At 44.3% G+C, this 18,181-nt stretch overlaps 1 protein-coding gene across 8 annotated transcripts in view; it reads left to right on the top strand.

Annotated features, from left to right (window-relative positions):
- Positions 1 to 18,181, top strand: part of GBF1 (golgi brefeldin A resistant guanine nucleotide exchange factor 1) — a 217,082-nt gene that overhangs the window by 105,778 nt on the left and 93,123 nt on the right. For 5 of the 8 annotated variants that reach the window (XM_053307405.1, XM_053307404.1, XM_053307400.1 and 2 more), the window contains exon 9: positions 10,449 to 10,596. In XM_053307405.1, coding sequence (XP_053163380.1) covers positions 10,449 to 10,596 — 148 coding nt within the window. The remainder of the gene's footprint in view (positions 1 to 10,448; positions 10,597 to 18,181) is intronic. The other 3 variants (XM_053307406.1, XM_053307402.1, XM_053307401.1) reach the window with 1 other exon arrangement.

The raw sequence follows: 18,181 nt of genomic DNA, 5'->3' as shown, positions 1-18,181 counted from the left end.
CTGTTCATCACACTTGGGTTTGCGCTTGCACAGAGTCAGAGTTCGGGTCTTCCCAGAGCTTTACCATAAAAGGAAAAATGTGTGGGAAAGTGCTTCCCCTAGTGGATAGCCCTACCTATCTCCCCAGCATCATCACTGTAGCCAGCGTGGTGTAGTGGTTAGAGTCCTGGACTAGGACCGGGGAGACCCGAGTTCAAATCCCCATTCAGCCACGAAACTAGTTGGGTGACTCTGGGCCATTCACTTCTCTCTCAGCCTAACCAACTTCACAGGGTTGTTGTGAGCAGAAACTCAAGTATGTAGTACACAGCTCTGGGCTCCTTGGAGGAAGAGCGGGATATAAATGTAGTAGTAGTAGTAGTAGTAGTAGTAGTAGTAATAATAGGTTCTTTCCTCCAGCTTTCCCACTCATCAATAAATTAGTAAATGGATTACCAGATTACCTATCCCCTTTATTTGGTTATTTTTTATTCTGGCTGGTTACTCCATCTATATAATTTCTCCTGTTTGTATTGTGTGTTGTTTTCACCTCATGAAAATAACACCTCCACATTTTTCCTTACTTGGCTTCCTATGGCCACAAATATTATGTTCAAATGCTGCACGGAATGCACTGCTAAGATTCCTGTCTTCAGTCAGCCACTCTCTATGCCTGTCTTGTCTGGAAGAGTCTCACTGAACAGACTCCTGCCCTGTTTGCCGTGGCTTTACTAAGCAAGCCCACCGTAAATGGGCAGCACACCTCCATGTTCTACTTTGAGAAGAAGCCTTTCAGTTTAGTTTCTGCATGGCAGGAGCTACATCCCTAAATGCCTCTTGTACTGTGGTGAAGGGCAAATCGGTGCCAATGCATGCAAACCTGGGAGAGGTTCAGCTCCCAGGTCTTTCATCAGTGCTGAGCTCTGTGCTGGCTTTGAAATGGCTGGTACGGGAGCTTTTAAGCTCAGGTGCACTTGTGAAAACCTCTGCACCGGCCACTCATGGGATCCTGATTCAAGCTTCAGTGGCTGCCCCCACTCCTAACCCGGGGCACCTCTCTCAATACTTATATAAATGATACTGAGGGAAGAACCATCGGGACCATGGGGAGATACATCTAAGATGATGGGAAAGACTGCACTGTCAGTAGCTCAAATCACCTCCATACCAAAGGAGAAGAAGAAACCTTTGTTTTCTTTAAAAGTTATTCTAAAAAGAACGGTTTCACGGCTTCCTAAGCACAGGGCTCGACATCGAGCTGGAGGAGGATGAACCTGTGCGCCCACCTAAAACACCTTCTTAATCACCATTGCGTGTACAGCATGTACCAGAGAGACATGTACCTTTACTGCAGCCTTCGACGTTGATAGAACCGTCCATGCCGACTCGGCCTTCGACGTCGAATCAGTTACATATACCTGCAACTCAATCTTTGATGTCCAGACAATACGTGGATCAACAAAGGGGATGCTTGCCACCTAGGCAGCCAGAACCTACCTGCAGTTTCCGCCATAAGTTGCCTGGTGATTATGCTGAGTATTTGCGGTGGAAATGACTGCAGATACCTGAACAGGCGCAGCGGCAGACTTAGCAGCAGCCCCAGCTTCATCATATGCCGCAGGCAGTGCTAGTGCCAGAAGAGCCTGCTATTCAGCTGCTGGCAGCAACTCTCCAACTACAAGTGCATCCGCCAGAGAAACCAGGGGGCAAAAGAAAGCGGAAATTGATCCCTCCGCTCTCAGAACCACCCTCCTCACCAGGTGACTGCAACATAGAAGAGGAATCTTCGACAAATTCTGATGACATCAGTAGGAGATCTGATGTACCGCCTAGACTTTCTACTTCTCCTACAGAGGAGTTGAAAGCATAACATGCCCTAATACGGGATATTGCAGAGGCACTTGGAATGGATCTGAAATCCCCGGACGCTGTAGACCTAGTGTACAACATGATGGGCAGGTCCAAGACATCACATCCAGTAGCACTCACTGTGATCCCAGCGATCAGTAAGGCCGCCAAAACAGCATGAGAAGTCTTACATATCTCCACTCCCACTTCAGAATGTTTGGAGAACTTGTACAGAATCTGTGAAGAGGACAATACTTAACTTTTACACCATCCGGCTCCTAATTCGTTGGTCGTAGACTGCGCCTCGACATCCTGGGGTGGATGCCGCCATACGACACCTGGGGATAAGGAAGGGTGGAAGATTGATGTAATGGGTAGAAAAATCTATAGCAATGCTATAGATATATAGGCAGCATATCAACTATTTGGAACTGATGGCTGTGTTTCTAGTCCTGAAGGCATTCGAACCTCAATTACAAGGGGCAATAGTTCAAATAAAATTGGACAACACAACGGCAATTGCCTACATCAATTGGCAGGGAGGGGCAGTCTCCGTATCACTTTGTCTCCTTGCTCAAAGGATATGGGAATGGTGTGTACAATATATTTATCCGATTGCACTCCACATAAGAGGTGTGGACAATCACCTAGCAGACAGCCTCAGCAGAGCTGCGGATTACAACCAGAGACACGAGTGGGAGATAAAGGCTTCGTACCTCCAGGAGGTGTTCAACACCTGGGGGATCCTCTCGATAGATTTATTTGCAACACATACCAACAAAAAGTGTGCAGGCATCGGACAGGGGTCCCTGGGGGATGCGTTCCAACACACATGGAGTGTGGGACTTCTTTATCTGTTTCCACCGTTGCCGATAATAGGACGAGTGTGGCGCAAGTTATTCGGGACAGAGCGAACTGCATTCTGCTGACACCATGGTGGCCACGCCAACTGTGGTTTGCACCACTTCTGCAGTTGTCATAGGGGACCTTCCTCAAGTTTCCGCAAGCACCAGATCTGTTACAAAGAGAGCACAGAAAAGTCTTGCACCCCGAGGTCCGCGCATTGAAAATGACGGCCTGGAGGATCAGGCTATGAAGGACATCCTACTTAACAGTAGGTGGTATACCATGCAGAGAAATTACACTAACAAATGGAAATGTTTTAGAGCAAATATGAAGGAAAGAGGAGTCAGGGCCTTACAAGCCACTCCTCGGGATGTATTACTATACCTAACTTCCTTGAAGTTAAAGGGCTTGGCTAATGTGTCTGTCAAAATTAAATTGGCAGCCATTTCGGCAAAACACAGAGGCTGAGATGGGATGACTGTGTTCTCCTATCCGGAATGCAAACGCTTTATGAAAGGGCTTAATAATTTATATCCACCTATACGATGGCCAATAGAGCAGTGGAGCTTGTCCTTGGTGTTGTCGGCAATGACAGAACAGCCTTTTGAGCCCTTAGCGACTGTACCCCTCAGGCTGCTCATGCTAAAGATGGCTTTCCTCATGGCAATTATGTCCGCAAAGCGGGTTGGTGAGTTGACGGCTCTCCGAGTAGATAAGCCGTACACCCAATTCTATCCTCACAAAATGGTCATGAGATTGGACACAAGTTTTTGCACAAAGATAGTGATGGAATTCCATTTAAACCAAGAGATCATCCTGCCTACCTTTTTTCAAGGAGCAGTGACACCTTTAGAAATAGCCGTCCACTCGTTAGATGTGAGGAGAGCCCTTCTGTTTTATTTACAAAGAACCCATGACTTTAGGAAGACAAGGAGACTCTTTGTAGGATTTAAGGGTAAATGTAAAGGCTGCCCAATTTCACGACAACGTCTAGCTCATTGGTTAGTGGAACTGATTTACCTAGCAAATAAATGTCAGGAGGTTGCCCCACCAAAAACTCTGCGTGCTCACTCAACTAGGGCATATGCGATGTCAGCAGCCCACCTGTCGGGCATTAGGATGTCTGATATCTGCATGGCGGCCACATGGTCTTCTCAGCAGTCGTTCATCAAACATTATACATTAGATTTGAGAATGGTGAAAGAAGCCAATTTCAGGAGAAATGTTCTTAACAGGGTGTTAGCATAAGCTAGGGTTTACTGCACCCACCTCCATGAGGGAAAGCTAGCTAATCAACCAATCCTTATGACCACTACGGATCATGATCCAGATATATAGGTTGCTTACCTGTAACTCAAGATCTGGAAGTGATCCGTTGTAGTCATAAGCCCCTCCCGAACCGTCCCCACTGCAGTACTAAGTAGCGGAAAGTAACATTGTAGTTCATCTTGTGGATTGTCACCTTGGGCGGTCTGCGAGAAACTGGAAAATGGACGCCCCAACCACCACTCTTAACGAACTCAGCACTGCACGTGCAAGCGGGGCGGGGCAGGGCATCATGCAGAGCTACTCAATCAGCCCACGAGGTCCCTGCGCAGACGCAGAACCCAGTCCTTATGACTACAATGGATCACTTCCAGATCTTGAGTTACAGGTAAGCAACCTGTATAAATAGTATCAGTGACACAATTGTATGGTATGAGAAGTATAACATCATTTATACAGTGGGAACATGGCGTGAAAATTGATGTGATACATAAATAAGTCCACATGACAGTGACTAGGTGACCTCCATTTCAAAATGGAGCTTTCTCAAGTGGAAGTTTGTCTTGACAAAGTGACACTGATCCACATGCTCCAAAGTTCTCTTTTACAACCACCCCTACTGTTCTGTAATGTTTTCTCAAAAAAGCAAAAGCAAAAAAGTCTTATCGGGTTAGTGGACAGTTTGATGGCCAGGGGTGTGTGTGTGTGTCTCAGCAATGGCTATATTGCCTCTAGCATGACTGCACATGCGGACATTGCAGTCCTGGTTCCTTTGCAACTTCAGGCCCCAAAGGCATATCCAACGCTGACTGATCTGTACCCCACGAAATTAAAAAGGCTGTACTCTGATGGACCAACATGTCCTATCTCGCTCAGGGCACACCCTTCCATCAACACTCTCCCAATCTGACCATCACTACTGTTGCCTCCAACAAAGGTGGGGGAGCCCACTTTGATAGCCTGATGGAAGCAGGAGCATGGTCTACAGAGGAACATGGGTCCCTCTGTGCCCTCACCTGGAACAGATGGAAAAGATTTACTCTGTATGCAAAATCAAAGGCTTACCCCCCCCCACCCCGAATCAGCACCACTCTCACTGATACTAATTATCTTTTCTCTTTAAAAAGGGACGGTCTAGCTTATTCATCTCTAAAAGTTCATCTGGCAGCAATTGCACCTAATCTTTTTTCTCATAGACATGTTGAAAAGTTCTTTAAAGGCATTTTTCATATGTTTGCCCAAGTCTTATCCACCATGGAGTTTGGGTTTAGTTGTCAAAGGATTGATGAAGAAGCCCTTTGAATCCCTGGCTACTTATAAAGGAGGAGAGCTGGTCTTGTGGTATCAAACATGAATTGTCCTCTTTGCTAAGCAGCATCTACCCTGGTTTGCATTTGAATGAGAGACTACCCCTGCTAACTTGGCAAAGAGGCACCTTTTAACGTGGTGATTCTCCTTATTTAGCAGGGGGAGAGTAACTGACCCTATGCAGCCCTAGCACAGTACCTCCAGTGACTGTTGCTGGTGTCTATCTTATGTTTCTTTTTAGATTGTGAGCCCTCTGGGTACAGGGATCCATCTTATTTATTTATTATTTCTCTGTGTAAACCGCCCTGAGCAGTTTTTGGAAGGGCGGTATAGAAATTGAATAAATAATAAATAAAATAATACATGTGAGCACTGTAAGATATTCCCCTCAGGGAATGGGGCAGCTCTGGGAAAAGCATCTGCTTGCTTGTATGCAGAAGGCATGCAGAAGGCTCCAAGTTCCCTCCCTGGCATCTCCAAGATAGGGCTGAGAGAGAGACTCCTGCCTGCAAACTTGGAGAAGCCACTGCTAGTTTGTGTTAGCAATACTGAGGTAGGTGCACCAATGGTCTGACTCAGTTTAAAGCAGCTTCATATATTCCTGTGTTTTTATGTGATTTAAAATTATCATCACTTCAGACCTGTTTTTCTTGTTTCGATTACATCTGCCAAGAGAGTGAGTGAATTAAGCTTTAAGGTTGGATCTTACCTGGTTTTTCAAATATATAGAGAGAGCTGTTTTACATCCTGATATCTCTTTTCTTCCTGAAATAGTTTTGGAGTTCCATTTGACTCAATATATATCTTTACCCACATGTTTTCTTGCCCCTTACAACAGATTTTGAAAGAGCGTAACATTTGTTGGATGTCAGGAGAGCCCTAGCCCTTCCACACTGACAGAACAATGCCTTTTTGCAAGTCTAATACTCTGTTTCTTATGCTGAGCCTTTAAAGGGCCTCCTCATTTCAGCGCAAATAATTGCTTCTTGGGTCAAAGAGACACACTTCTCTCACTTACAAGCTTCCCTCAGAACCACTGCCAAGCCCCATTAGGGTGCATTCAACAAGAGCTATGGTGACATCTGTGACGTTCTGCAAGGATATCTCTCTGGCCGATAACTGCAAAGTGGCTACATGTTCTTGACCAGCCACTTTCACCCATCCTTATGCTCTGGATGTGTGGTTCAGGTCACACGCCTCTTTTGGTGCTTCTGTCCTCAGCTCTACTACAATGAAGCTGCACCCTCCATCCAGGTAGGCTTAGCTTGCTATTATCCTAAGTGTGATACCCATGAAGACGAAACCATGAAGAAGAAAGGCAGGTTTCTTACCTTTAACTGTAGTTCTTTGAGTGGTCTTCTGTGCATTCACATGACCCATCCTACCTCCCTGCTAAGCCTGTGGGATGTAATATCTACTACTTTGAGCATATGGCAGTCGCTCAGATTGAGCGGATAGGTAGGACTATCCACTATGGGAAGCACCTTCCCGCTCTTTCCTGTGCATCTGTGGAGGCTGGAGCTGTGCTGCTGGGTGTAACACTGGGGTTTTGAGGAGCTGCCACCACCAGAATCGGTAAGCACCTACTTTTAAAGGTGCCCTTTTGCCACCCCCTAGCCACCCTTAGAAACCATTTCAAGACAGGATTCCCCTTTACAAGCATAGCCCCTTGGACCATCCAACCGGTTTGATCGAATGGACCAGCCGGTTGGTTCACCCGAACCAGTTAACGGATTGGCAGTTCGATTTAAATTTGGTCCAATTTCGAACCAAACAGAAAAAATTGGTCCATGCAAACCTCTATCCAGAACCTGCTGCTGGGAGATTATTATTGTGCTCTGGTATTCCACAGTGCTCTGATTGCCACAAGCTTTGATGGCTTTAAAAGGAGCTAGACAAATTCATGGAAGACAAGTCTTTCAATGGCTACTAGTCTTGATGACTATAGGCTACCTCTGGACTCAGGCAGGATGCCTCTGAATACCATTTGCAGGGCAGCAGCAACAGCCTTTGAGCTTCTTAGAGGTGTTTGGTGGGCCACTGTGGAAAACATAATGCTGGACTAGATGGACCTTGGGCCTGATTTTGCAAAGCTGTTCTTATCTATCTCCCATGCTGGTTATCTACATGAAATTGCTGAGTAAGATTGTTCAGTGAATGAGTAGTGTCCATATCATTAGTATGCTGATGATAGGGAGTTCCATTTATTTTCTTCATTAGATTCAGTTGAGGCAATGGACATGCTAAATCAGTGTCTGAGATAATTAATGAATTGAATGAGGGCAATATATTGAAGATCAGTCCAGAAGAAATGGAGGTGTTGTCAGTGGGTGGTTCCTCTAATCTAAGAGGCCTATTCAGAGTCTCTTTCTCTATTTCAGCAATTGGATGAGGGCTTTACTGCTATAGTGCTTCTCAGTACCTAGTGGCTACTACTTTCCCCCTAGCAGGTAGAGTGATGGTACAAAACACTCAATCTGCTTGACTTCTGGACAACATTAAGGTGGCAATTCTAACAGCCCCTCAGTCAGCCAGCCTGCTGGCAGCAGCAGGGAATTGAATTGAATAGCTTTATTATGATTATCGATCAGACATAAACACAACAAATTACGGAACATTCAGATAAGAAATCTGTATTTAATGTATTTAGTTTTATTTCCTGCTGCTTTTACTGTGTTAGTGGGTTTTTAAAAAAAGACTTTTAAAATTTATGTTTAATTTTAAGCCACCTTAGAAGTTCATGGAATTCAAAGGTGGAGTAGCAAATCTTTTAAATATTAAACTTGAAGTTAAGGACAGACAAGTGGAACCCATCACAAAAAAATGTTGTCATGTCAGATCTGAAATCTAATGTGTGTGTTTTTAGTGAGGAATGCACAGAATAGGACACTGGTGGCATCCATTTACTGTTTCCCACCTAAACACCCTTCTAACGGCTGTTAGGAATGGTAGATATAAAGGGATTCCGTTTAATTTAAGGATTTGCCCCTGTGGAATGGGTGCCATAGAAACTATCCCTCATGTTATTTTATATTGTAAAGTTTATAGTGATGCTCGTTTAAAACTGATTACTCCTCTTTTGGGGAAGTTTCCAGGTCACTCCGATGAATTTTATTTAGAGTTTTTGTTATCTAACTTTTGTAAAGATATCACTTTCAATGTGGCTATGTTTTGCTACATTCTTTGTATTATACGCTCTAGTCTTATGTAATTTTTTTGTTGTACAGTCTGATCTATGATTGTAATAAAGTTTATCTATCTATCTAGGACACTGGTGGGCAGCAGGAAGGTGAAATGTAGAGTTGGGAGGATCTTAGCAAAATGGAATTTCTTCTCTCACTTGTCTCCAAACTTCCAACATCCTTGGCTGTCTCCTGTTGATTTGACAGGAGGAAAACCACCTCCTTTTGGGACCTTTGAGCATTCCGTGGCTGCAATGCATGTGTTCTTTGAGGGTGGTTTTTAGTTCTAGAAGGGGGTTTGGGTCCCCCCCAACCCCCCCTAAGATTTTTTGGGCATACCTTGTCCCTCCCAACACCCCCAAATGCCCCCCTTAATGGGCACTTGTAGCAGGCTCTGTGCCTGTGCACATGCACCATTAACAGTCAGCAATATATTGAAATATAGATGGAGGGAGGATATCTGCTAGTCTTTCCAGAGAGAGGACAATTGGACTTGGGGCAGTATTTTTTTCTGCAAAGTGACACTCTTACTTTTAGACCCCTTAAAATAAATAGAGCCTTATCATTTCTCACTCCCCCCACCCCATCAAAAACTGGTGTTGATTTTTGTCATCTGCCCTGAGTGGTGATGTAGCTATAGGGACAGAACAAATGAGAATATAGTGAAAGAAGAGAGATCCATGGTTTATAAAGAGAAAAAATGCACATACATCGGTGTTCCATTTAGATGTACTACAAAGATCTTCCAGTTATTGGTCTGATTAAAAGGGTGTTTGTAGTTGGATATAATTAAGAGATTAAAAACAATCCGTTGGTTTTGTAACTTTTTGGATTTCCAATTTAAAAATTATATCTGGTACATTCATTCTGACAGCCTGCTATGTATGATCAGTTTATCAGAGCGGGGCTAATTAGACAGATGTATTACAATTAATTTTTTCTTAATAATAGGCAGCAGTAAAAATGTATTGCCAACAGGCAAAAGTTGTCAGTCCACACTGTGCTGGTGTGGAGACATGGACTGGCAACCTCACTCTCCTACAGTCCATTTATTCTCTTCTCTGTTCATGGATTCATAATGATCAGTGGTAGTCCAAAGCTTGCAGATAGAAGACTAAAGATTTGTGAGTGGAGGTTTGTTTACAGAAACCTTATCTGCTGCTTTATTAACTTCTGTGTCCGAGATTGCATCCCATAGACCCACTCAATAGGAGAACCATCCGAGCTAGCCCTATCAGCATAACCTTGTTCTTGTCTCTGTTCTCGGTCATGCTAGTGTGGCAGAAAGTTGAGAGAATATGAGAGAACCTTTGGGAACTGGGTTGGGGGTGGGGGTGGGCAGGTGGTGGAGGAACTAGCCTCAAGTACTAGTGAGAATGAGAGCTGGTTCAGATATCACCTATGTCAGATGTCACTGTTAAAGCCTGGTAGCACACACTCTCTCCTCTGCCTGCACAAACATCTACTTCTGATTTATAATAGGATTAAAAAAGATGGGTTGTGACATCTGAACTAAACTTGATTTATTCTAACCTGCTTACTTTTATTAATAAACCACTATCTCTAACCAAGGTTCAAAATTAGTTGCATATTACAGAGTTTCCGCCCATGCTGGACAAACCAAGATCAATTGGTTTGGACATCATGACCAGTCTTGGTTTATTCTAACTTAAATCAGAAGTAGAAGCTTGCACAAACAGAGGAGGAAAGAGTGCATGCTCCTGAGGCTCAAAGATGTTGTGTGGAAGCAGGCTTTAACTGTGGTTCCATGTGACGTCTGAACTAGTCCTGAAGCTCTGCCTTAAAAATATTTGTGTACAAGCTTTTTTGTTGCTTATAAAACTGAAGAAACACACAAGGTAATTAATTTCCATCAGAGGTTGGGATTGGATCATGGTATAAAATACTCAGGATAAGCTGGCACGATGAAAGGGCTCTAGGTTTGACCTAATGGAATGCTGTTGTGATCTTCTGTGACATTGGATGGCCATGGATATTCTCTGTTTTTGCTATTCACAGTTGAAAATGAGAGCAGGGGGAATGAGTGATTCATCAAAATGGAAAAAGCAGAAGAGATTGCCAAGGACTTCTGGCCATGTAAGCAAAGTATCTCAAGGAACAGAACAGCCTGCTGCCAATGGTACAGGTATGGCAAGTAACTTAACAGGTGAATGGAAAGCTGTTTCCAGTTAGACACTTGGTTGTGTGATCTGTACTTCTAATGTGGAAGTTTATTTTGATGCAACATAAAAGCACACATTTTTCGAAGATTCTACAGCCACAGAAGCTGTATAATGCTGTTGTATTGAAAGATGGTTCCAAAAGTCAAACTGAAAAATATCTGCAAAGAATAAGGCTGGAAGATTTGGGATTGAAAGAAATATGCATCTACACACCTAGTAATGCTTTGGCTTTTATAGTGAGAGTTGTGTTCAGATTCATCTCATTCCTCTTCTTCCTTTTATAAATGATGCCTTTGTCCCAGATGGTTGAAACCTGTTTTTGGATAAAATCTCAAGAGAACAGATTCTTCCAGAAAAAGAACTTCTAATTAAAATAATTCAAATCGAGGACAAGAAATTTATCAAATATATCCTTTAAGAAGTTGAAACAGTATACTGAGGAAAATATGAACATGCACATACCACACACACACTTATTTGCAGTTTGGAAAGGAGAAACCTCATTTGTCACGTAACATACAATTGTGTATAATGTTTCTAATATTGTATTTGTGTTACAGTATGAACACAAACCTAAATAAAATCTCATGTAAAATAATCTAATGATTCTATGAGGATATATTTAAATATTAATATCAATTAATATTTAATTGGTTCATTGAATTGCAAGAGGTTGTAGCTAACATCAAGACTGATACCAGATACTATGTGGTGTTTTGATGGGCTCACTCTGGACATTTTTATGTTATAGAGGGAAAGGGGGAGAAAGTAAACCTTAAAGAAAATCTGTTCACAGGAAACATCAACTTAAAAATTAAATAAATCAGGAGCCAGAGAGCCCTTTGGTGTGAGCAGAAGTAGCTTCTGGTTCTACTGTAGTGTGTGTGATTTCTGTTGATATCCCCCTTTTAGTTGAAACCCCCTACAACACATTCCAACCACTCTGTTCTGGAGGGTGCCTTGGCCACCAGGAGAGGCACTTTTGACAGACATAAGGAGCAGATACAATAAGGGGTACCAGACTTTTCCAGAGTGCTTTGGCATCCCCTGTGAAAATTCTCACGCACCACCAATCAAGGAAATGAAAAGAGAAGGGAGGGAGCATTTCATCCAATCACTGCATTGTTTTCTGTTTCCTGGGCTGACTTGCACTCCAGCAGCCATGCCATTGGATCTTTTGCATGCTCTTCCTATTTGTGCTCTGCCACTGCATCTGCATGGCTAAGTCTGAATTTTGTTTCAGGATTACTTATCAAGAGATCTGCCTTGCTTTAAGAAAGGGAAAAACAAAACAAAACAAAAAATGGTGAGAAAGAGAAAAACGGGGCGGAGGGGGAAGGAAAGGTACATGAGTGCACAAAGTATAAGAAGCAGGGAAGAAAGTGCAACACAGAAAGGAGCAGCCTTTCCTCAACGTTTTCAGAAATCTTCCAGGACTAGGAAAATTGTGAGTTTTAGATCTCGATTTTTTTTCCTTCTGCCTACTCTGTGTTTGGTAAAATGTGTAGGGGGTAGATTTCAAAAGTCTTACACACCTTTAACACTAAGGGTGGGGGGAATCATAAACCCCCATTCCTGCTAAAAAGGGCTTGTGAGGAGCTATTGGAAATCCCTGCTCCCTCCCGCCTGCTGATTATAAGTTTATTTCATACTTTTTAAATTGTTAAATGTGGCTTTGGGGGCATTGGATCAGCATTTTTGACTTTTCTCCCTAAAAAGCTTTTGATGGAGGGAGTAATGTGTGTCTGGCCTTGACTTTGATTAAGTGCTGTCAAGGCTGTGTTGCGACTTAGATTCTCTCCAAGAATTCTCTCCTTGGCCCTTTAGGTTTTTCAGTGGTGCATTCATTGCTGTCGTAATCAAGTCCATCCACATTGCTGCTGGTCATCGTCCTCTTCTTCTTTACCCTTCAACTTTTCCCAGCATTATGGACTTCCCAAGGGAGCTGGGTCTTCACATAATGTGTCCAGAGTATGATAGTTTAAGCCTGGTCATTTGTACCTCGAGTAAGAATTCTGGATTGATTTGATCTGGATCGAGATCCATCAAAATCCATAAGTAAGGGTTCTGCGCCTGTGCAGCGACCACGTGGTAGCCATGCCTCAGCTTGTCGAGGTGTTCAAGCCCTGCCCCCACGCCGACAGCATGCTATTTAGAGGCAGGCTGAATGCCATGTTCCTCAGTTCTTTTCTGACTGCCGTCGCATTTGGACCTCGGTCTGTCGCTCCTCTCAATTAAGTTCCTCTGTGAGTTCATCTTTCTTTTAAAAAAGAAAAAGGATGGATTTTTAGTGTATGATCATTTTTCTGGCTGACAAACTAAGTTTTGGTGTGTTTTGACTTGGCTTGGCTGACGGACTTTACTATACTGACGATTGACTATAAAGCCAAACTCCCCTCTAAAGACCTCCATGATTTGTGCCCAATTTGCTTGAGTGAGGAGCACAATTTGTCCTCTTTTAAAATTTGTTTATCATTTTCAATGCAAAACTCATATGAATAGGGCACTTTGTCTTCGGGCTGCCATTTACTATGAGGTTTTGAGCCCTCCGACACCTGGCGAACCATGCCCGTCTACTTCAGTATTGAAAACGCCTCCTAAGTCAGCCTCGGCCCGCCATTGTTAGTGACTCCACATTGGTCGAAGTCTTAGAAATTGGCTTCAACACCTACGCTGACATCGATCCATCAGAGGTTGAAAATGTCCACCTCGACATCGTTGACACAACATAAATCTAAGATGTTGACTTCGATGTAAAGACCTTCTCCCTCAACATCAAAGCCTTCGACATCAAAGGCTGGTGCACATCGCACACAAGACACCGTCTTGACACTGGGAACCTCAAAGTTGGCAAAATGCCATGTTACCGAGGCTCCCTCAACACCTCCAAGTAAATGACAAAAGACTATTGATCTGACGCAAGATCATACTCCATCACCTTCATCAATCCAGCATCGTCCCTCGACACCATTTCGGTCTTTGACATCAAAACCTCCCCTCGACATGTCGGCATCGACAACGGTTCAGTGTCTACAATCCTTACGTCCATCGACACCAACGCACTTGACATCAAGGGCCTGCTCTTTATTTCCGGCACCAATGCCGGTCTCGTCTTCTCCACTATTGACGCCGACAGTTCGGCAAACTATCCCTCCGATGTCGACTCTCCATAAACCCATGCTCTCGATGTTGACACAAGTGTCTCCTCGGTGCCACCCACTGTTACCGACCTTCAATGTCAAGGAGGATGAGGCAGATACGAATGCCACTGCTGCCCTCAACCTGTCCACAGCACAAACTCTACTTTCCATATTGGACTCTTCTTTAAGCACTCCTTCCACTTTGACCTTTAAAGGTTTTCGTCCCATAGACATCAGAACAGCAACCTCCTTTGCTCCACCACCACCTCTGGCGTCCGCCCTGTCGGCTGAACACCTATGTGATCCTATGATTTGGCACACGTCAATTTATGCATGCCCCACCCCCAACCACCACCACAGCGGCAACTGTGATGGGCACTTGCTCTCAGAGTGCGCCTTATGACTATGAGCCAGCAAGATCCTGGAGACCTTACATTCACAAACCCATCCTCTGCTGACTACACAACCCCAGGCCTTGCAAACCCATCCTCTGCTGATTACACAACAAACCATGCAAACTACTTCTTCCTTCCTTCCACTCTGTCGGTACCCAGACAGGAGCCTTGTTTCCTTCTCAGCACACCACCATGGAAACTCAGACATGTGTTCCCTCTTCTCCAACTGCATCAGCCTCTGAACACTACAGTTCCTCTGAATTGGACCCGGAATATGTGGACAGCTTGGTGGATCCCCGCACTGATGTGCCTCCACCTACCTACATTTCTCCAAATGAGGAGATGAAAGCTTACCACAAACATGTACGTGCCATGGCGGAGGCACTCTGTTTGGCTCTATGGTCGGAGCTGTCTACAGTAGATGACCCGATTTACAGTTTTATGGCCAAAGCACAGTCTACTCAACCCATAGCCTTACCCATGCTTCCAGTGATCACCAGAGCAGCCAAGTGTGCCTGGGAAGTACTCCACACTTCCACTCCTTTGTCCAAGAGGCTGGAAAGCCTGCACCACATCCAGGAGAACAATAATACTTACCTCTTGAAGCATCCTGCTCTGAATTATCTTGTGGTTGATTGCGCCACTGCCTCCAAATCCGGAAGGTGCCATGCAGCTCCACTTGAAAAAGGACGGAAATTGGACTTGTTAGGGAGGAAAATTTATTCCACTTCATGCTTATCAATTAAGGTGGTGAACTATGCAGCCTGTACGGCCAAATATAATAATGGCCTCTGGGAATCTCTTCAGGGTGACCTGCACACCTTGTCCCCTGGTGACTAAGGGAAAATTCCAATGGACTCTTGAAAAATCTGAGGACCTAACTAGGCAGCAGTTAAGCATTACAAAGTACCTTGCAGAATCCCACTCTCTAACTGCTGCTGTGACCCTCCATAGACATGCATGGTTGAGATCCATCAACCTCCAGATCGATATGAAAGACAAAATCAAAGGTCTCGCCTTTGATGGCACTGGACTTTTTAGTGACTCTACAGATGCCACAATGGAGCAACTAAAAAAGTCAAAATTCACGGCTAAGACTTTTAGTTCCCTGGCATCAACCTCTACCTATGGTACAAGTTATCGTACTTACTCCAATAAAGGGTGGCCTTCCTTCAGGCAACAAGATTGCCATGATTTTAGGAGGCAGTACCATCCTTATAATAAATGTCCTTTTCAAGGCAAAGCCAAGGCGTCTGTCACACTGTACCAAGCAACCGGACCCTCAGAAACACCTTTAAGGTTCAGGATCGCCCACTGGCACTACTTCTCTCTCCATTCCCGCCTGCGGTGGCCTCAACATCTGGGCAAGCAGATTCCAACAACATACTACCATTACCGCACAATTACATCAAGCTGGCAAGCCATGCCCCTGCATGGCACCACATAACATTGGACCGCTGGGTCCTGAAGATCATATCCTCAGGATACACCATAGAGTTCAAAATGACTCCTCACTTTTCGGGAATGAAATTTACTCCACCGTCCACATGCTTACAGGACGAAGTGGAGGAACTGCTGGAGAAGAGTGCAGTCACCCAAGTGCCATGAATGCACAGGCGGGACGGTTTCTACTTCTGCTACTTTCAGATCCCAAAGCGGGATGGGAGCATCTGCCTCATTATGGATCTCCACCACCATAATGATCTCTGAACAAACTGATCAGAGTTAGGAAGTTCTGGATGATGGTGTTGCAACAAATACTCCACGGGGGAAAGTGGCTTGCTACGCTGGATATAAAAGACACCTACTTCTACATCAGCATCAGGGAACAATGCAGGAAATACCTGCGCTTTACCATAGGCCACCAAGTGTTCCAATACAATGTCTTGCCCTTCAGACTTTGCACCTCCCCTCAGGTCTTTACCAGATGCATGGCAGTTGTGATTGCCCATCTGAGGACTCGGGGCATTACCATTTACCCTTATTTAGATGACTGGCTTCTGACCTCCAAAAAGAGAGAAGAGTTACTTTCGCAGATCCAATATGTGTTAGCTCTTCTCCAGGACCTGGGCATCCAGGTCAATTGGAAGAAGACCTGTCTGGAACTGGTGCATGTGACTACCTACATAGGGGCAGTATTGGACACAGTAACCCAAAGAGCATACTTACCAGAAGACAGATATCTTTGTATCTGGGATCTGGTTCAACTCTTCCAGCAACATTCTCTACAGCCAGCTCAATTAATACAGCGCCTCCTCTGCCTGATGGCTTCTTGCAATGCGGTGATTCATTATGCTTGACTGAAAATGTGAAAACTGCAACTATGGTTTCTGTCCGTCTTGCATCCCAACATGGACAGCCAGCGAAAGCATCTAGAACTGCCAACACAAATTCTTCGATCACTATCATGGTGACCTCAGTAACCTCCTGCATGGCATCCTGTTCCAGATACCTTCTCCATCAATTTTGCTTTCTTCCTGCCAACATTCTTCAGAGACCCCACGACCTCTTTAGAACGCTCCATGCATGCTCTGGATGTGAGCTGGGTGCTCCTGTTCTATCTGGCACGAACCAAGGACTTCCAGTCCTCTAGCTACCTCTTAATAGCCTACAAGGGCATGGCCAAGGACTCCTGCATTTCAAGAGAAAGATTATTGAACTGGTTGGTCGAACTCATCTTGTTCACCTACAAGTTGCAGGGCAAGACCCCTCTAGAAGCTATCAAAGCCCATTCCACTCAGGCATATGCTTTGTCGGCTGCACACCTCTCAGGGGTGTCTTTTACGGACACCTGCAAAGCAGCTACATGGTCCACAGAGTTACCCTTTGTTAAGCACTACGCCATAGACATGCGCTCTGCTGCCGAGACTGACTTGGGAGAAGTGTACTTAAAAGGGTGTTACAATAATAACTACTGCACTTTCCGGGTCACCCTCAACTACTGCACCCTCCTTGGGGAGCTTGCTAAACACCCATACGTATGGATCTCGACAGATCTCGATCCAGATAAACAGGTTGCTCACCTGTAACTGATGACCTGGAAGAGATCCGTTGACATACATAAGACCCTCCCGAACCACCCCTCTGCAGTAGTGCTCTGCTATGTGCGTACTTGTGTGCAGGCCGTTGCCTATTCCGTCAACATGGATAAATTCATCTGTGTACCTGGATGGTCATCCTCCACGATAGTCGTCCAAGAACTGGGGAACATGGCATCCAGCCAACCTTTAAATAGCGTGCTGTTGGCGTGGGGGCGGGGCTTGGATGCCTCGACAAGCTGAGGCATGGCTATCACGTAGTTTCTGCGCAGGCACAGAACCCATACTTATGCATGTTGACAGATCTCTTCCAGATCATCAGTTACAGGTGAGCAACCTGCTTTTCTATGCCTGTTTAAAAGCGACCTATGCTAGTGACCATCTTCATGTCCTGAGGTGAACTCCATAAAATGACGAGGATGAAGTACTGTGTATAAAGTTGGATAAAGTCTTGTGAATGTGTCATCATGTCCTGTTCATGGTAGAGATGATTCCACAGAAGCTTGATGTAGCCTTGATGGTTTGTTTGTCTTCATTTCCTCTCAGTGGAGCAGGGGAAACCTCACCAAACATACATTATTTATAATTTGAGCTGACCTAGGTAGTGGCTGAGAGTGTGAGGTCTGAATTGGATGTTGTTTTTGTCATGTAATCACTGGGTGGTCTTAGGTAACAACTCTCTTTCCATTTTATTCCTGCAATGGTGATTTGAATTCTGGCCTACCTTACAGGATTGTTGTCTGGATTACTGAGATAATGTATGTGAAGTGCTTTGGACACTATAAAGTCTTATTTATCAAGCATGAGAAAGTTGAGTTGTGGTTATGCTTTTACGGTTTTTGTATTAAAAATAAGAATCTTTTTTAATGATCTTTTTTCTGCAGTCCTTTTAATGAAAAAATTGCATTTAAAAATATACGGAATAAAGCCATATAATTTTATATATGGGGGGGAAACCTTCTTAATGAAGAAAAAAAAATCTTGTGACACCTCCTG

The sequence above is a fragment of the Hemicordylus capensis genome, chromosome 3, assembly GCF_027244095.1.
Source record: "Hemicordylus capensis ecotype Gifberg chromosome 3, rHemCap1.1.pri, whole genome shotgun sequence".
In the NCBI taxonomy this organism is placed as follows: Eukaryota; Metazoa; Chordata; class Lepidosauria; order Squamata; family Cordylidae; genus Hemicordylus; species Hemicordylus capensis.
Note: the sequence above shows the minus strand (reverse complement) of the source record. Positions and strands in the feature narration are given on the sequence as shown.